Below are 18,448 nucleotides of genomic sequence, written 5' to 3'. Positions count from 1 at the left end.
GCAAAGCCACCTAGAAACAGTCCCTGTAGCACGCCGCAACCTTCGCTTCTCATTCCAACGAGCAGCTCTGTCTCCAGGAGGCATCTCACCTCGTGAGTGTCTAGCAGAGGCAAGCGCAGCTGCTTATATACCACTGCGACGCCGCGAGCGACGGCGCGAGTTGGAGCCCCGTTTCTCCTCTGTCGTGACGTCACGGTGTCACGTGGTCAGCCTTGAAGGCGACGCCGCGCGCGACGGCGCGAGTTGGAGCCCCGTTTCTCCTCTGTCGTGACGTCAAGGTGTCACGTGGTATTGATGGCGGCACCGCCGCGCCTGAGGACCTGGGTTGACCTCTAGTAATATGCTTCGCATAAAATTTGAGAACGCTTAAGCTTCGCTTTTAAGAGTGGAACGCGATAGCATTGCAAGGTCCCTGACTGCTTCTCACGCCTCCCGGCAACTAGAGCGTATGTAGCCGTAATGTTTACCGGGAAACGCTAGCCGCGAACGCTATGCACGAACGCGGGCTTTGTGGTACCAACGTCGCGTCTTGCGTGGGCCGCGACGTGATGGAGGCGAGCGACAGAAGGGGTTATTGCACGGAACCGAGCGCGCCGCCCCGTGGCCCTCAAGACACTCGCGCAAACGGCGGATGCCGCGGCTGGTCTGTGAATGGTAGAAACGCTGAAACAAGAGTTTGTTCGAGTTTTCGCGTAACAGAATTACGTTTTCTCGTATAGTCAAATTACACTCCGAGTGCTATCACGAGTGTAGGTTTGTAAGTCATGCAGTTTAAGATTTTTCCACGTATGTTAGCTTGAGAAATTCGATTAGTTCAGTCGTTTCTTGCCTCACATCGTGGGCCTGGGTACGGGTGGTTCCAAAATTATTGTTACAAAAGGATAAAAGAAGAAGATCGCGAGTCGCTGGCTGCTGCGTGTTGTTGCTGCTCAGCGATTTTTAACTGCACTGACTCTGCGTGTGTATATATTGTGAATACGGTCTTTCTATACTCGCAACATACCCGTAACATATTGTTGGGAAGTGCTGGGCACCACGGCTGCAAATGGAGTTCCGCAGTTTTGGCCAAAACGAACTCCTACAACGGATACCGACGCTGGACACCGACGCGGGACGCCGGATTTTCGGCGACACGCGCTACTTATTAAAACTGCGGTGGGACGCACTAAAACTGGGGCGGGACGAGCGTTCTTGAGACGTCAGCGTGACTTGAGACCCAGATGACAGTTTACACTGTCGGCAACAGCAGCGACGCTGTGTTCTGATGACGTGGTGAAAGAAAACGCTCTCACACTCGACGGCTCTTTGCGACGACACGGCTCGGAGGGCACGAGAGAGCTTGATGCGGGAGTACAGAACGATATAAAAAATTGGAGGCTTCTAAAGGTTAAGCCCAGTGGATGCGAAGCATTCACTGGGCTTAACGTTAGCGTATCCTTAGCGTTTGGAGGCATCTTGACCGCATACACGCCCGCCGCAAAGGCGCTGGCGCGGTTGCGGGCACAGAGACTGACGCGACGGCGGGCGCGCGCCGCTTCATCCCTGGTGTGAAGTCACATATCACGTGATGCAGCGATGGTGGCGCCGCCACCGCGTCGCGTGCAACGGCGCGAAGCGAAGCGTGGTGGCCACCGCCGGGAGGCGACCGACGGCGCGATATGAGGCCCCATCTGCAGCCGGTGTGACGTCATCACGTGACGTCATGTTACGTGACCTACTTGAAGGTCACTTGAAGGTCAATGGTGGCCACCGCCGGGAGGCGACCGACGGCGCGATATGACGCCCCATCTGCAGCCTGTGTGACGTCATCACGTGACGTCATCTCACGTGACCCCACTTCAGGGTCAATGGTGGCCACCGCCGGGCGTCGCGCGAAGGCCCGAGACTTACGTTAATATGCTTCGCATAAAAGAAGCATCCGCCTTTTCCGCCGGCCAAATACAACGCTGCTCACGAGACTGGTCTAGAACCGGCTGCCGAAGATATTATTAGGCTCCAATCTGTAGGATGAATTCGAGAGCAGTATATATAGAGGACTCTGTAGCGCAAGATAAAGAACGGCACTCCTGGTAGCTGTTGAGAGAAGTGTGCTAGGTGCTGCTGCACCTCGATCAGATAACCTTACAACGCCCCATGGAGAATCTACGGATGTGAATTATTCCTGTTGAAACGGACACTATAGAAGAGTAGTTTCAGTACAATACAGAATAAGAAAGCTATAAATTACTGATGTTATTCTTCCCACACATTGTCTTACCCACTCGTTCAACAACTTTTTGTGGACAGGGAAAGCAAATTCCACGCAACTCTGCTGAGGTGTCACCAGATGTCGGGAGTACCGTGGTTAGTATGATGGCACAGCGTTTTTTTTTTCCTTTACTTCATGGATTACGCGATGTTTCAAGGAGGTCTAATCAACTTCTCTCGACTTTTCTTATCGAGAAATAACTCGCACACACTCAGAAATCAAGCAACCAATCGCAGCGAACATCATTTCTTGTGCGGGAAATGCGTTATCAGTGCCAAAATATGAGCTGGACCCAAACAGAAGGCAACAAGTTCGTAGGAAAAATCAGCACTTGAAGTCACCGCACAGTCGCCAGAGCTACAGAGGAGGCTCAGGCTGTAGCCAACGTTCGAAGAGGAGGACTTGGGCATCACACGGTTCCCCTTGTGGTTAGACCGACTCTAAGACGAGGCCGACTCTAAGACGAGGCCTACTTTAAGACGAGGCCTACTTTAAGACGAGGCCTACTTGGCTCGGACTCGGCACCCCATACGCTGCACTGTGTGGGCATACACTGCGCATTCCCTTCGTTCTTTCACTGTTGACATTGCTTTGCCCCAAAAATTGCCACAGCGCATGTTATGGTTAAGCTACTATAGCCCTTGTTCGCAAAGCTGCACCAATTGAAACAAGACACGCACGCACGCACACACACACACAAATTCTGTGTGTGCGTGCGTGTGCGTGCGCATGTCTTGTTTATACAATATCTTATTTTTATTAAGATGAGACAAAGCACACACCAGACTATTGGGGAAATGATTAAACTCTCAACTGTGGCTATTATATTGACGTTGCTTTCGTAGACTCAAGCGTATGCGTTCTTTCCTTACTCCTGCCAGAAGGATGGCACAAGTAGGTCTGCAATAGCAGTGTATGATTAACGGAAATTCTAGATAACATATTATCATCTCCTTTCTTCTTATGGAATACGGGAATTCAAGTTTATTATTCATTGCGTTTAAGTGAATCAGTGAGTGACCTTGTGGACACCGCGAAAAGCGCGCGCTCGTACGCCCTCACCTAAGCTTCAACACAAAGGGTTTAATATGCATCTGACGCTGGCATAATAGGCGCAAACATATATTTAGAAATTCTAAATCCGACAATAAGAAGCGCGTGTAACACGGAACCTGCCTGCAAACCAACCGTTTCCGCAAGGCTTAATGCATGCAGCGAAACCGGTTGTGTTCATCATGAAGGGGGTTCTTGACCAAGGTACCAAACCAGAGAGGATACAACTAATGCTAAAAACATCATAAACCAGCGCTGCGCTTTAGAAGTTCGTGGAGCCCTGCATAAATGTCTCTACGGTTCTAGGTAAGCGTCGAGAACTCCACAACAAAAAGGTTTTAGTTCGCACGCTCTTCGGCGCACGAACAAGTCAGAGCAAGCAGCCTTTGCTTTAGCGCTATTTCGTGTCAATATGGATGAAGTCTGCCTCCCACTCGTGATTGAATGCTGGACAGATACAAAGCTGAGGTAAACAATACGTAAAAGGAAAAAAAGAAACATACTGAATACCGCGGTGACACGTACAAGGGACGGGAATTCCTTACGTACGTTTAAACTTTCAACAATCAGAACGTGAAATTGAAACGACGGTGTGAGACATTTTACACTCCGGGGATTTCAGTAGCAAGCCGCGAATAATTTCCTCTCGGGCAAGTAGCCAGAGTCGGTCGATGAACGCGGCTCCGCGAAGCTCTTCGACGAGCTCGACATGCTGTAGCGCTTGAGCTGCGAGATGGCGTCGAACAACGCGTCGGGAACTCGGGCGTCCTTGGTCTCGGGCAGCTGCTCGACCAGCAGCAAGGCCACGATGGCCAGCGACAGGCCGAGCATCTTCCGCACCGCCGGGTCCTGGCCCTCGAAGAGGCTCGTCAGCGCGACGCCGCCCAGAACGCCCGACGAGCAGACGGTGGCGAAGCCCGCGGCGCGATCGGCCGTCGCGTACAGCTCGAGGCAGTAGACGCAGGCGAAGGCGAGGTTGGCGAACACGGAGGCCAACACCAGCTCGCCGACGACGACGTAGACGTACGAGTCGCCTCTCGGGAGGGCCAGCTCGACGAGGGCTAGTAGCGCGATGGCGGCGCAGCTCAGCGGGAGACCCAGCATCAGCGCCTTCTTGCGCTCGCAGCGTCGCAGAAATCGAGCCGCCAGCAGGACGCTGACGGCACGCGGGATCACCAGGACCGCCGCCCGCCAGGAGGACGGAGCTGGCGAGGACAGGTCCCGTTCCGGTTCGCCGCATTCCGACGTCTCGCTCATGATGACGATCAGGCTTAAGAAGAGCGCCGACAGCGACGCGGTCCTCGCCACAAATCCGGGCAGGACGATCGTGCTGGCAGCGCTGCCAGGTTGCGGCGACGCCTCCGTGGTGCGACGTTCTTCGGCTATCGCTGAAGCCCTGGCATCACGCAGCTGCCGTACAGCGGCACGGTCCAGTTCGACGTCGGAGCGACGCCCTCCTCCATGAGTGGACGTGGCATTGTGCCTGTCGATGAAGTCGGCGACGCCGCCGGTGACGAGCAGCCACCGCGAGGACTCTCGGACGGCCTGGAAACTGGTCAGTAGCAGGGAGACCGGCACGAGGAAGGCGAACGCCAGCGTTCGTCGGTCGAACACATGCTCGGCGGCGCTGAGAAGGCAAGGAGCCCAGCCGCAGATAATGCTCGCCGCTATCACCCCGCAGAGGTAGTCAGTCCTGCGTTACACCGCGGCAGCTTTATCGGTTTCTTCACTCGTTCCAGTGTACCCGTGAGGCCCCATCGGAAGGCGTTCTTGCAGCTTGGCGCGACATGCTCGAGCCATTTAGTTTCGAAACGGCAATGCGACTTCTGGAAGGAGCGAATCAAGCGTAGCTTGAAGGGGAGCTCTCTTTTGAACAGACAACTGTTCCAGGGGACACAACATCGTTCCAGAAGAGCTATTTGTACAGGTCTGGGAGGGGGATCATGGAGAGGTTAAGTGCTAATCTTAGAAGGCGGGGAGGGAGGCAAAGGCCATGCCTCTCCAATTGGAACGGTCTGGGACTCTTAGTGGACAGTGGCTTGAAGACTGCGCTTTCACATTATCATCAACATCAGCAGGCTGTCTATGTCCATCGTGGTATGAGGGGCACTCCCAGCAATCTCCAATTACCCCTATCTTGCGCTAGCTAATTCCAAGTTATGCCTGCAGATTTCGTCTTTTCATCACACCAACTAATTTTTGGGTGTCCTCGATTGCGCTGACCTTCCCTTAGCACCCCCTTCTATAACACTAATAGACAACCGGCATACCGTCCTACCTTTTAAGTCACCTACCCAGCTCCATTTTCTTTTTCTTCTAATGTCAACTGAAATATCAGTTATACCCATCTGCTCTCTATTCTTCACCAGTTTCGGTATCACCACTGTCGTGTGGTGACGTCAAGACGCGGAGAACGCTCAAGCGAGACACTGCGAGATTCTGACACTAGCTCCGGCTCACTCGACCGCCTGTATGTTCCTGCATCGGCCTCATAACAAGCAGCAGCATGGGAGGCCACCAAGTGAGCCTGGGCGAGTGTCGAAGAATCGCAATGTCCAGCTCTCACGTGACCACGTCCTCGATCCCTCCTGACGTCACAACGCGGAAACCTCCTGCAAAATAAAACCGTGAATAGCTGTAGAAAATGTATTATATCACATTATTCAGGGCGCTATATGGGATTTCCCAGTACTTTTTCTATGGTTCAGATGCCTAGGACATTCATATTAAGAAAAAAAAAAGGATGAGTAGTTGGAAATATCCTGTCAGTGTACAGCATGTACAGGATAAGGACACATCCTTCACGGCTGCATTTTAGTGAAGATCATAGTCTCGCAAACGATTCTACCGACAACTATCTCATCGTCACTAATCACGATTATCGTTGTAACTTACTTTATAAAATAAAGTGGGGTGGTTACAAAAAAAAAGGTCTATTACGTTAGCACATGACCCACTGTGCCTTGTGGGGGAGTTGACAATTGACAAACTGATGCAATGCAAGCTCGTTAATAAGTTCCTCAACTGTCAAATATACACGGGTCAGACAGCTAACATAAGACGGTGGCGTAACTTTTCTACTGTCAATATCCGATAGGTTCAAGTCGCCTCTCAACAGAACGTGCTCAGCACCTGAAGTATAGCCAATGCTTCAGACAAAGCTTAAAGCGGGAGCGCATTGTCACTGTTCGGAGAACGATAAAAAAACCACCCAAAGCAACATGGTGTGCACCAGACAGTTCAATTTTACGCCACACAGCTTTGCACTCAAGGAATTGTCCACGATATTGACAAGCTTTTTATCTACTGTCAACCAGGATGAAAACGCCTCCACAACTTCGCGGTAGGAGTTTGCATGAGATGGAAAAAAAATCTGTGTTGCGAATGATATCGTCTCAGCACGACTCGGTGCCTGAGATGATATCGCCGTTCGTATAGTAGACACGAAATCCAAAAACGCATCCTTTTTTTATGCTCCAACAGTTCTCGATCGACGAAGGCAAGTGCTTGCTGATTGCACTTTTGCCGTCGCACGAGCGGTATTGATTGCTATTGTACCGTTTCAACGTTATCGTTAATCTTACTATATTATTCCTTCAATGACTCCTCAGAACCTCAACGGGCGATATGCACAATGGAATACGGCAGCTCGCAGGCACAACAATAGGATTATTACTGCTTCCAACACATTGGGCACTGTGGCCTTCGAAAAAAAGAAAGATAACACTGCACGCCTGCGCGTCTGCAGTCACAGTGTATTCGCTTTGGTGCGTAATATTAAATACACAGGAGCTCATCAGTCTGCGTCACGTAGCGGCAGAAATAAGCTACCTTTCGTTCGATTATATTTATCCGAAACCGGTATGAACCCTCATGAACTGGTTCGGACAGGTTTAAACCGTTGCTTCGGAGACGAGCCTAAACGGAACCGGGTAATATCCAGAAGCAAAAGGGTGGCTGCTGGTGAGGTCGATGAAACATTCTTCAGGCAAGGCGTAATCCTTTCTAGTGGGCAAATCGGAGAAAGAAACGAAGAAGGTGACAGTTCTGTTCTTTTTACAATAAGAATTTCTTCTTTGTCTAATGAATGTTTCACCTTTTGTACACCCTGGCTAGAGGCGCGACACCTTATCAACGACACCACGCTCATCTGCTCCGTCCGCCTTAGCGGCAGCGGAAGCTCCGGCCACACCGCGTTAGATGACGTCAGCACGTCTCATGAAGCCGTTTCTAACGTAGAAGACGCCACGTTGTATCAAGCAGACCAGGCGAGTCCGAAAACAGCCACAGCGTCGAGTGCCGCCGAGCGTATGGGGCTCTTGCGTTGCCCAGGGGGCACTGCGAAAAAGGTGCTAAAAAGCGCCCTCTGTACTAAAATGGGTCGTACCAAGCTCGGTCGTCTGCTTCGGAAAGCACGTTTACAATATGGACCCGCCACTTTCGGTTGTGTTGTTTCACGGCTTGCAGCGAATATCGGGCGCCGAAGATTTTTTCAGGGGTGGCACGCTGCGTAAAGGCAAGAAATTATGCAGTGCCGAATACGTGTACGCCGTTCAAGAATTAGGCGGCGAAGTTTTAGCACCGTGTCAATCGCAAGTGAAGCGAGTCGCGTACGAAGTGGAACTTCAGGTAAGGTTTGCACGCTAGCTGCTAGATTCAGGCGCACAAACGCGAAGAAATGCTTGCTATAAATGAATCCACAGCAGCGATAAGCAGACATCACGTGTACGGAACTGCTCGAGCACAAGACGGTACGCGCCGCGATGTACGAACTGCTCGAGCGCACGATCGTACGCGCCGCGACGGCAGCGGTCTTTCGACATGCCGCGAAACGGCGGGCCTCCTGCAATCTTTGTTGACTGCATGCCGCTAAACAAGTAGTTATGCCTGCGTTGTAGTAGCGGCCATCTGTCCCTTTTAGTAACTGGTAATAACTGATGCGATGCATATGAGCTCGCACATACGTGCGAATCGCGCTGCAGCGCGAGCTCGTGCGCTACTCGCTTGATGTAGGTTTTAATGACAGCGCTCGAACATCGATGTGCTGCAATCAATACTGCCATTTTTCTGCGCTGCCTCAACGTGCTGGCTTGAGATCAAGGATGAGCTCATTTAACTCTCTTCACCTGTGCTGCTCGTAGTGGAGTAGTGAATTGTCATCGAATGAGCCCGACCATTTGTGCTCATTTGCACACACCTGGTCACTTCACCACTTCGCATCGGTCGAACTGTTAATTGTCGCTGTGGCCGGGTCTCGAATCGTGAATTACCAGCCATGCCTGCTGCTATGTCGGTCGGCTGTCGGGACTGCAGGTGTAAAAGACCGAACATTAGAACGCAGATAATCCAGCAAGCTTCAAGACAGGCGAAGCCGCCAGCATGGCGCGAAGTTTCGCTTACTCAGCGCGACGAACTGCAGCTATGCAGCGCGCCTGACGCTCCACTTCGTGAGGCCTTGAAGGAAAACGGCAGAATCTGATGTTGAGATTCAGGCCTTCTTAATTGTTCATGGCAGCCCACGGCGTAGAATAATGACGGTGACGCCTATTCGAGGCTGGGCTAGGTCTCTCCAGATCGGCGTCACCGATTCCTTCTGCTCCTAGCATTACGTCCCACGGCACACGGAGAGTCCGTTTTCGTTAAACTATAGGCTGCGGCGAGCTCGCATCGTGGTCGGCGTGGTCTGTGATAAGTGACGAGCCCTTTCGCACTCGCAACAGGGCAGAAAAAAGTGCGAATTGACCCAAAACTCGGCCTAGAAACGTGCTTCGCCACAGCCAGGGTTGAATACGACCCACGCTGGTACGACCCAGATGTCGTTTCCCGCGCCGCCACCAGGCGCCGCTACTATACCTCAAACTCCAGCGCAAGACGCCCATAACATGGGATGCAACAGAAAGCGCTCTCCCATCGCGGCTAAAACAGGCAGACGCCTATTATTAAAGGGAGCTTTACGCAATTAGACGGCGCTACAGCACCCATTAAAAAAAAGTCTATAGATAAGTGGCGTTCATAATGCACCCCACTGGAAGGCTATCGTGCTTTCGCTGTACTGCCGGCAGTCACAAAAAGGACCGCTGACGTCATGGCCGCCACGTTTGGAACATCGTGACTATTCGTGGTGAAAAAAAAAATGCGCAATCACCGACCTGCTGGCTTCGTAGGTGACCTCGAACAGAAGAACGATGGAAACGAGCGAGAAGCCGTTCAGCGAGCCCGCCACCAGCATGCGCAGCAGGACGAGCTGCAGGAACGAGTGCGCGTGCACGGTCAACGCCGCGGCGGCCACCGCGAGCACGGCGCACGCGAGCAGGACCGGCCTGCGACCCGTTCTGTCCGCCATCTTGCCGAGGAAGGGCGCGCAGACGAGGCCCCCGAGGTAGGTGTAGAGGCGCGCCGCGAGCACCAGCCACGCGTTGGAGCACACCAGGTCCCACTCGTTCAGGGCCGTGAGGACGTCCGGAGGCAGGTCGTAGTCCCAGTCACTGCACGGGAGCTCGCCCCGAGGCCCGGCGACGACCCCGGGCCACAACGCCGAGGAGGACGCGGTGCCCGATGTGGCCGCTGCTGCTGCGTCGTCCAGAGAGAGAGCAAACTTCCGTGAAGTTATATTATCGCAGTATCGGCCAACGGGAGAAGCAATAGAGAGCTTTAGTTTAGGGGACGCAAGCGGCTTGCCTACACAAGAACTAGGGCCGAAGGTACTCCGAATGCGCAGACCCTACGTCTGCGTCTGCGCATGCGCAGAACCGTCGCCCCTGCTTCTTGCGTATGCAAGCCGCTTGCGTCCCGTAAACGAAAGCTATCTAACGACTGCGATTGTGATGCGGGATTTTATGTGATCAGCCTCGCCTCCCCACCCGCCCAACGTCGGAATCGCGCACCAAATGAGCCATACGTAAGCAGCGCGAGCAACCGAAATTTAGATAGATCACTGGCGCATGTGGTACACACGTTTCGTTTGAGGGGTTCCTGATCACTGCATTCCTGATCTGTCACCGAATGCTGTCAATGCAGTACTAAACAAGGACACAACGCGTGTAGTTTCCCGAGATTGCGAAACTCCTGGAACGGGAACCGTCAACCACTTTGCGATAACGAACTGTAAGCAAACTCGTCAACTCTGAACACGCCTGTGTGTATACTACGCACCCGTGCCGTGCGAGTAGGGAAACCTGTAGACGGTGCATCTGCTGTAGCGGCCATCGAGATCCACGGGAACGGAGGCGTTCTTCCAGGCCTGCGCGCTCTGGTTGGCGAACTCGGGCGGCTGCCTGCACCAGTGGTCCACCGCGTCGACGGGCGCCAGCAGCCGCATCGACTGGTAGTGGAAGGCGAGCGCCCCGAGCGACAGCTGGGCGCAGGCCAAGATGCGCAGCTGGTGCGATCCCTGGCCCAGAATCTCGCTCGTCGACGGCTCGGCCGACGTGAGGCGGTACGACTGCGCGTCGCCGAACGTGACCGTACTCAGTCCGCGCGATTTGCGCTTGGGCGACGGCGACAGCGTGGGGTGCTGGCCATCGTAAGAGACCTGCGCATGCACGTGCCAGTTCAGAAAAGAAAATCAAAGGGGCCTCAGGAGGCGCTGGTTGAAATTGCGCCGCTGCCATGCTTGTCGCGATATCTATAGAAATTGCGGACCACGTGGTGTAACAGAGTGATTAAATGCTTGCGGCATCGGCCAGTCGTTCCACGAACGCATGCGCTCGTCCTCATACGCTCCGTCTCTACAACCCTGTGCGGTGCAAAGAAGGCAAGGGCTCGTTATCAGCCGTTCACTAACCAGCCTATCGTGCGCGTTCTGAGAAGGGAAGAGGGCTCTTCCACTGCCCGTTGCTAATGCTTCCGACAAGCTTCCTTTGAATCGTCGTCGCGCTGAGAGAGGTTACAGGTCGACAATGGATGAGCCTCTATTCTGGTTTGCTGTCGTGACCCGTAATTTTTGCTTCAGTGCCCGGGGTCGGGGAGGCCGAGTACGCCTACCCAGTTGACGATAGTGACCGAGGATAGTACGCGATGACCATGCAGTATGCACGAACCGGAAGGGCCCAAGGTCTGCTTCTAGATTTGCTCAGAGGACAGGCGTGGGCCTCCCTGACGGTAGCAAGCTTCCTTGTCGAAAACCTCCGCACCATGCTCAAGCTTCCCTTTTTGGTCAAGCATTGACTACTTGTAGTCCCATGCGTTGTGGGCAAGTTGTGCAGTCGACCTATTTTTACTTGAATGTTCTGCCCCGAGCTGAGCCGGTGTTGTGGACGCCAGGATATCAACGAAAAAGAATTTCATGGGGCGTTCTATTTGTGGTCACGTTACAGCCTGTCTTCGTCGGTGTGAAATGGCAGCGCTGCCAAATATACAGTATATAACCATATAAAATGTTTATCATGATACAAATATATTATCGAACTATACAGCAATCGTTTCGTGGCTTACCGCCGGTGACGGCAGCTCCAAAGACGGCGGCATCACCAGCTTGTCATCCTTCTCGATAGGGGCGTAGCCGGACACTGGTCGGCTTTGGGCCAATACATTCTCCGACTCATCCACATCTCGCATACCAATGGCCTGTGTACGTGCATAAAAAGTAGAAAAATAAAGAACTCGATGTAGTATCCAAGTATCCCCAGATACATCTTCGGTTGACAACAGACGTAGAACAACGTGACGTAGAACGAGACGTCTTTGAGATCGAGAAAAGAGCCTCAGCCTGCATTTCAGTTAAAACAGCATGAAACGTAGAGCAAACCGTCCGGCAACGTCAGATCGTCATTCCCGCTACAAGCTACATCGAGGCGTAAAGCCACCTTCTCTACAATCATATGAAACGAACGAAGCGACTAGCCACATTTTTTCACAGCTGTGTTTGTGCAATAGCCACATATAGGTGTTAGGTCGTGCTGTCCGGGGGCAAAGCTTGCAAGGCCCGCAACAAAATCGGGCGTTTTGAGAAGCTGTCTCGTTCGACGCTGCAGTTCAACCAGTAAGTCATTACAAGCTCAAGCAGTAACGAGTATGTCCTTGTAGCTATGACAAACATAATAGACCCCGTGAGCAACTGTCCAAAGTTTACAACAAACCAATTGCCTTTCTGATCGACTCAAATCAGTCATGTGTCAGTCATCATTGAAGACGGTCTGCCTAACTGTAACAGCAACAGCTACTGTGAAGAAATTTCGAAGTTTTCGATACAGAGCAACGTCTTTCTTAGAGCTGTCTGAGAACCTCTGTTTGACATACAAAAGTGTACTGTAGAAGACGTCTTTCTTTTCCCAGGAGTTCTCCAGCAGCAACTTCTATTGACTTTGTACTTGTCACATATCAAATTGAAGTATTTTTAGAGGAAAAGTCAATCGTCCACATGATTCTCAGCCATATTACAAGAAATTAAAAAGCTCAAAGATTTAAAATCTGTTTGTAGACGAAAACGTCCCTCCAATTTCTCAATCTCACAGATGCACACATATGCATTGCACACACGTACGGAGCAGCAGTTGATCTCAAACCATTGATGTCCAGGGTATAGTTATCATTCCCAAGCATGTTAACGAGAATAGAATATGCATTATTATGTGCATTCTCAACACAGTGATTGAAAGCCAAAAACAGCTGCACCCAACTGTAGACGACATCACTGTGCCATTGAATTGAGCAACAGTTTTATCCAACTTTGATTTCAAGAATGTCTACCGTCGATTGGATTCCTCTAGACAGCTCATGACGTTTTCCACACTTGTTGGCCTATTTCGCTGCAAGTGTCTCATCTTCAACACTTGCAGTGCCGCAGAAATATTTTATGACACCATCCACCAAGGGCTAAACAATATCGCTAATGTGTTGAACGTCAGCGACAATATCTTGGTCTTTGGTACAACTGAACGAGAGCACAACGCTACATTTAACGGGGCTTCTCGCGAGTCAGAACGCCAGAGACGCCACAAGAAGTCAATTATCTTATCCGCATGGTGTATTATCCCGGTTGTATTTTGCGGAACCTCGTAGATCTCACATGACCTTTGCGCTAGTTGACACTCAGAAAGCAACTAGTGAATGGTCTGCCTGCAATCATCAGGCCTTCAACAATTAGAAACAAGCCATGTCAAACACTTCGAGACTGGCCTACTTTGACCCGTACAACCACAGAAAATGTGTCGTTGACGCCATCGCTTAGACCACATGTGTTTCGTGCAATTCTGACTCAAACATCGTCCTATGCAAGCAGAGCGATAACAGTTGAAAGTCGCTATTCCCAGATAAAACTGGAGATGCTGGAGGCTGTGTTGTGCACAGATCATTTTCCACTTTACTTGTGCAGAGCCGACTTCGGTCGTCTCACAGATCACAAGCCTTTGGTTACTATTCTGGGAAACCCAGATCAGCTCGCGACCTGCCCGTGCACCGCGCTTTGCTTTACAGATACAGCAGAAGGCATACGACGTGCAGCATACTGCCAGCAGCAGAAATACACCGTGCTTCCTAAAACATCCAGTGCCCCTCGAGACGCTGGAAACTCGAATCGACAACAAAGTACTAGATTTCTATGTTCACTTTATCCAGCGCCACTGCATCCCAAGAGCCTCAATACAGGAAACAGTCAAACAAACAGATCCACAACTGCCGCAGCTTGTGAAAGTCATCCCGCATATTTTGCTGAGGATGTCAAAAAGAAAGCCATTTGTACCAATAAGAGCACGATTGACAACACCACCAGAAGGTATTAATCCTAGTGGAACACGTCCGGTTCTCCGGATGAAACTCCGGGAACGTGCTGTACCACATGCACACCGTCGACACCAAAAGATTATGCCGACTTGTTGCTGTCGCCAGACACGGAAGGTAGAACCTCTGCAACAGCCCGAGCCTCCCCATCAATGGTATCCTATCCGTGACAGGAGACAACACGGCCGCCTTGATGAGTGCATATGTTTTGTTAGCCTTGTAAGGCTTAGAAGATATCGATTATTAAGTGACTATAAACTTTGCGTGCGAAGCACATAAAATGGGAGTATAAAATGTGTGCTCAAAATACTCGGGAAACTTTGCGCTAAGAAAACGCGTCAATACCGCGTCAAGTGTCAGCGTTAGTTCGTGTTTATTTGTGTGCACAGTTTGCTTGTGTTTAATGGTTTGTTCAGTTAACCTTGTTGTGCTTTCTCAGTTCAACTTTTTCCTCGTAGTGTAGCGCCCGACTTCAGCCACATACGATTCAGGTGGCACACAAGGTTGGCACACAACAAGACAGCTTCCTAACCCGCGAGTCTTTTCCGCGTCTGGATCTATTGCAATCTAAGCCATCAAGTTTCATGCCAACGTTACTTAGGATAGATATGTTGTTTCATTGACTTATCGATGTACATGACACAGGTCAACAATGGCCTCGTGTACTTTAAGTTGAACAGGGCAGAGTCGATTAATCGATCGCCTTGACAGACCTGCCAAACAGAAGTCTGTGGGCCTAACTACGACACGACTGCGTAGATTTGACTGACTGACTGACCGACCGACCGAGCAACCGACCGATTGATTGATTGATTGATTGATTGATTGATTGATTGATTGATTGATTGATTGATTGATTGATTGATTGATTGATTGATTGATTGATTGATTGATTGATTGATTGATTGATTGATTGATTGATTGATTGATTGATTGATTGATTGATTGATTGATCCGACCGACTTCTGCACCAGCCCAGTGTTCTTAAACTGGGCCACGTTGACACGTCCAGACATCGAGAAAACGTGCTCACTGCCGCCATGTCCGGATCTGTGTCACCGTGCGTGATGCCGGTGCTCTCCGAGTCCTCAGCAGCCAGCGCGATGGACCCGAGCTTCTCGTCCCTAATGACGCTGCTGCTTTTGCCACACGGCCCGGCCGCACCGCGGGTTGTGGTCGTCGTAGCGTTCTCGGGAACAACCTTGGCCACCGGCGTCGAAGTGGCGCTGCGGGTGGCAGCCAGGTCGGCCCCTGGGTCGATCGAGATGGTCGTCGACGACACGGCCTCCTTAAGGGGCGTGGACGCGTTGGATGGGAAGAGCATGCTCGCCTCGGAGACACGCGACATTGACGGTGTTGGCGTCTCACCGCCATGCCTCTTCTTCGATTTTCTGCAACAGGGCGATCGGACGACGCCGTATCAGCATGCGTACTACCCTGAGCAAAAGTTTACGAACTGGGAATTTCGCGTTAAAACCGATTTTAATTTGCGCATTTTACTGTAGCTTGAATTCGAGGATTGCAGTCGAAATATGGCGATGAGATCTTTTCAGAAAAACCATCAATTTCATGTTGTGGGCCTGAATTACGAATTGATTCCGTTTCTCCACAAGCCTGTGCTATGCGACTCAATAGAGAAGTGCCACACTGGGAACGACCCTTCCCCCGGAAATTTCGGTGTTTGTACGTGGCTTGTCCATTCTTTACTTTTTTCCCTCATCCTCCCCATTTGAGAGCGTAACGCTCTCCCTAAAAACAATTTCTGGCTACGTTTGTGCTCACGGGTGCACGACTTGGTACGGCGCGTTGCAAAAGTGAGCCTGCAGCCATAAAGTTTTCTGCAACAATTATTATGAGAGAACTCTGACATAGTGATTGTTTAACTGCAACGAGAATACTGGGCATATAATTATGCTCGTGTTTGTGTGAGTTGCATGTTCTTGTGACGTTTCTGACCCCGCTTTAGCTTTCCTAAGTTCCAAGAAATCACATTTTGCTATACCCGCAGGGAACAATTTTCTACGTACATGCATAATCTATGTGAATTCTTCCGTATATGGCGAAATTTCTTTTCTTTTTCACTATAACAAACTTTGCAAAGCCGTTTAAAGCCAGAAGAACGAAGCTTACGCAAATCTTTGTACTGCCCGTCAGTCCCATGCTGACTGAACCACCATACTTACTGGTGGTTCAGACAGCCCGGGAACATGTCGCCGTAGACACTAGCGCCAGAGTTTTCTCCAATAACTTTCACAAGAAACTGTGGACTATGCATGGCCTCCGAGAAAGCGAGCTGGAAGTAGCTCGCGCAATCTCTAAGGCCATCAGCTATAGCGGACCTAATAAACTTCCGCAGTCATGTAATCGCAGTGCAGTTTGCTGGGAAAGAAACGGCTTGTTTTCTTCTCCATCTGATGCGCGGAGTGTGTCTTCTTTACATCTTAAAATAATATAATCGCGATTCATCCCCTAAAGACGTCTGCATGTAATTTCTCGTGCGTTCTACGGCAAACTTATAAATTTGTGATTAACTCTAAACAAGAAAGCATTGCAAATTTGTGGCCCTGTTTATAATAGTCTAAAGGGTCGGAAGAAACAATAACGGTTGCATGTAATAATTTTGGCTTCTGTGCATAAAGGCGGACGTACACATTAAAAAGAAATTCATGTAGAAACCCATGCTGCGCTTCTACGTTTCTGGCGATTTCTATCAAGGTTGGTACCCCTGTTGGATCCGCTAAAGAACCGAAACCTTTAAATGCCAAGTGCCAAACCCTATCTTCGAGAACGTTGAGGCGAGCCTGTTTTTCGACAGTGGTCACGTGTATCATGGATAGGTTAGGCAACGGTCCGCTTGATGATTGCGCTGCATGTATCATGCGTTCATTTTCTTAGTTGATCTGTGGAGATATTATGCGTCAAAAATGGCGTTTTGTTGTATGTTCGAGACAAGATTACGCCGCTTTTCTTCTACGTTTGTCACTGGTCATCCATGTGAATCTACAACAAGGTTCCGGGGAGGGCCGGAGGGAGGAACAGGGGACTGTCGCTGGCTCGTTGGTTCGTCCATTCGTTCAGGCTACTCGCATACTATGGCAATGGTCTTCGATGGTTTCTACACATATTTTTTTCAGTAAACGCAAGAATTAAGTATGACGACGAACGACGCAACCCATCTAGCTGAGGGTGAGGAGGGGAGAAAAATTATTAGCGGAGAGTGAGGGTCAGTATGGAGATGGGTAAACATTTACCAGGTGAGGATGAGGCTCACGTGAGAAGGAATCATGTGTTGGGTTCGGCAGAAAAAACGGAAGATCATTTACTCAGCTCTGTTGGCGAGTTGTTTGGTCTGAAAGAAGCGAGAGATTAATTTTCCTTAAATTTCAGTAAGCCCGCGCTTAGATAAAATGGGCTTGATCCAGCGCCGTGCGTGAACTGCGAAGAACGCGACGTTGTTATGAACGTTGTTTTTACTGCAGCTGGAAAACAAAACTGTTCGCAAATTCGAGATATAGCAGACGACTACTCCTGATTGGCACAGCAGGGCGCCAGGCGGCGTCCAAGTTTGTGGCACCTTACTGATTATACACTACCGAAAAGGGCCCAGTAACGCAGCAGCTCACCTCCTCTTGGACGTTGCCGAGGTCCCCGTGCCGGCCCGGGAGCGACTCCGATGACGTTTCGGCGCCTCGGAATCTTTTCCTTCTGCCTTGGAGTACGTGCCTCCTTCGCTCATGGGGTCAGCTGGACGCGAGGAGACGTTCTTGGTCGGAGAACTCGATCGCGGCGAAACACGAAACGGCGTTCGATTCAACTTCTTCTTCGTAACCTTTTAGGCACGTGCCCTCTGCTAAGGCACGCGGAAGCTTTGGCCTACATAGAGTTCCAAAAATGCATGTCATTTTTAGTACGATGCCCCTTGCTGCGGCACTAGCTTTTGTTTTCTTTATATACAGAATACTGTCTCAGAATACTCGAGAATATACTTTCTGCGTCCCTCTTTTGTGCTTCGCACTGCACCAATTAGCCTGTGGTCACGGCACTTTGCCCTACCTAACCCTTCTGCATCCTGCACTATGCTCGGATGTGCAGAAAGTATGAAATATATTTCGTTTCTTGTGCCTCCATTAAGGCTTTTCCAGGTCCACTGCCTGTTACCTCGATTCCCGGGGAAAGTATTCATTATTCGGAGCCTATTCCTTTACGGGAATTCTACCAACATCTCCGCTCTAGTGTTCCTAGAATCGAATCCGTAGCTGCCAATTGCTCGTTTCCCAGCCTGCTTTTTGTCCACTTTTGCACTTAAGTCTCCCATGGCTGCGCAGCACCTGACCGCCGCCTTGGTCCGGTGCTGCGCCGCCGCTGAGGATTGAAGGCCGTAGCTTAATTGCAGGAGTCGTGAGGCAGGTAGTGACCGCGTACTGTACCAGG

At 50.8% G+C, this 18,448-nt stretch overlaps 1 protein-coding gene across 2 annotated transcripts; it reads right to left on the bottom strand.

The window, feature by feature from the left end:
- Positions 1-2,486: 2,486 nt before the first annotated feature.
- On the bottom strand, positions 2,487-17,867 carry LOC139061023 (solute carrier family 22 member 7-like). 2 transcript variants are annotated; one of them, XM_070540442.1, is made up of 6 exons: positions 17,641-17,867; positions 15,051-15,408; positions 11,735-11,866; positions 10,454-10,832; positions 9,451-9,871; positions 2,487-4,994 (listed from the first exon to the last, which is right to left on the bottom strand). In XM_070540442.1, the coding sequence occupies exons 1-6, from the start codon at positions 17,751-17,753 to the stop codon at positions 3,920-3,922; spliced, it is 2,478 nt and encodes an 825-aa protein (XP_070396543.1). In that variant the 5' UTR covers positions 17,754-17,867; the 3' UTR covers positions 2,487-3,919. The 2 variants fall into 2 exon arrangements, with proteins under 2 accessions (XP_070396543.1, XP_070396544.1); XM_070540443.1 differs by having other exon boundaries at positions 9,451-9,868.
- Between the last annotated feature and the right edge of the window lie 581 nt (positions 17,868-18,448).

This window comes from Dermacentor albipictus, chromosome 6 (genome assembly GCF_038994185.2).
Source record: "Dermacentor albipictus isolate Rhodes 1998 colony chromosome 6, USDA_Dalb.pri_finalv2, whole genome shotgun sequence".
NCBI lineage: Eukaryota > Metazoa > Arthropoda > Arachnida > Ixodida > Ixodidae > Dermacentor > Dermacentor albipictus.
The sequence above is the reverse complement of the archived record's forward strand: the minus strand, read 5'-3'. Positions and strand labels throughout refer to the sequence as shown.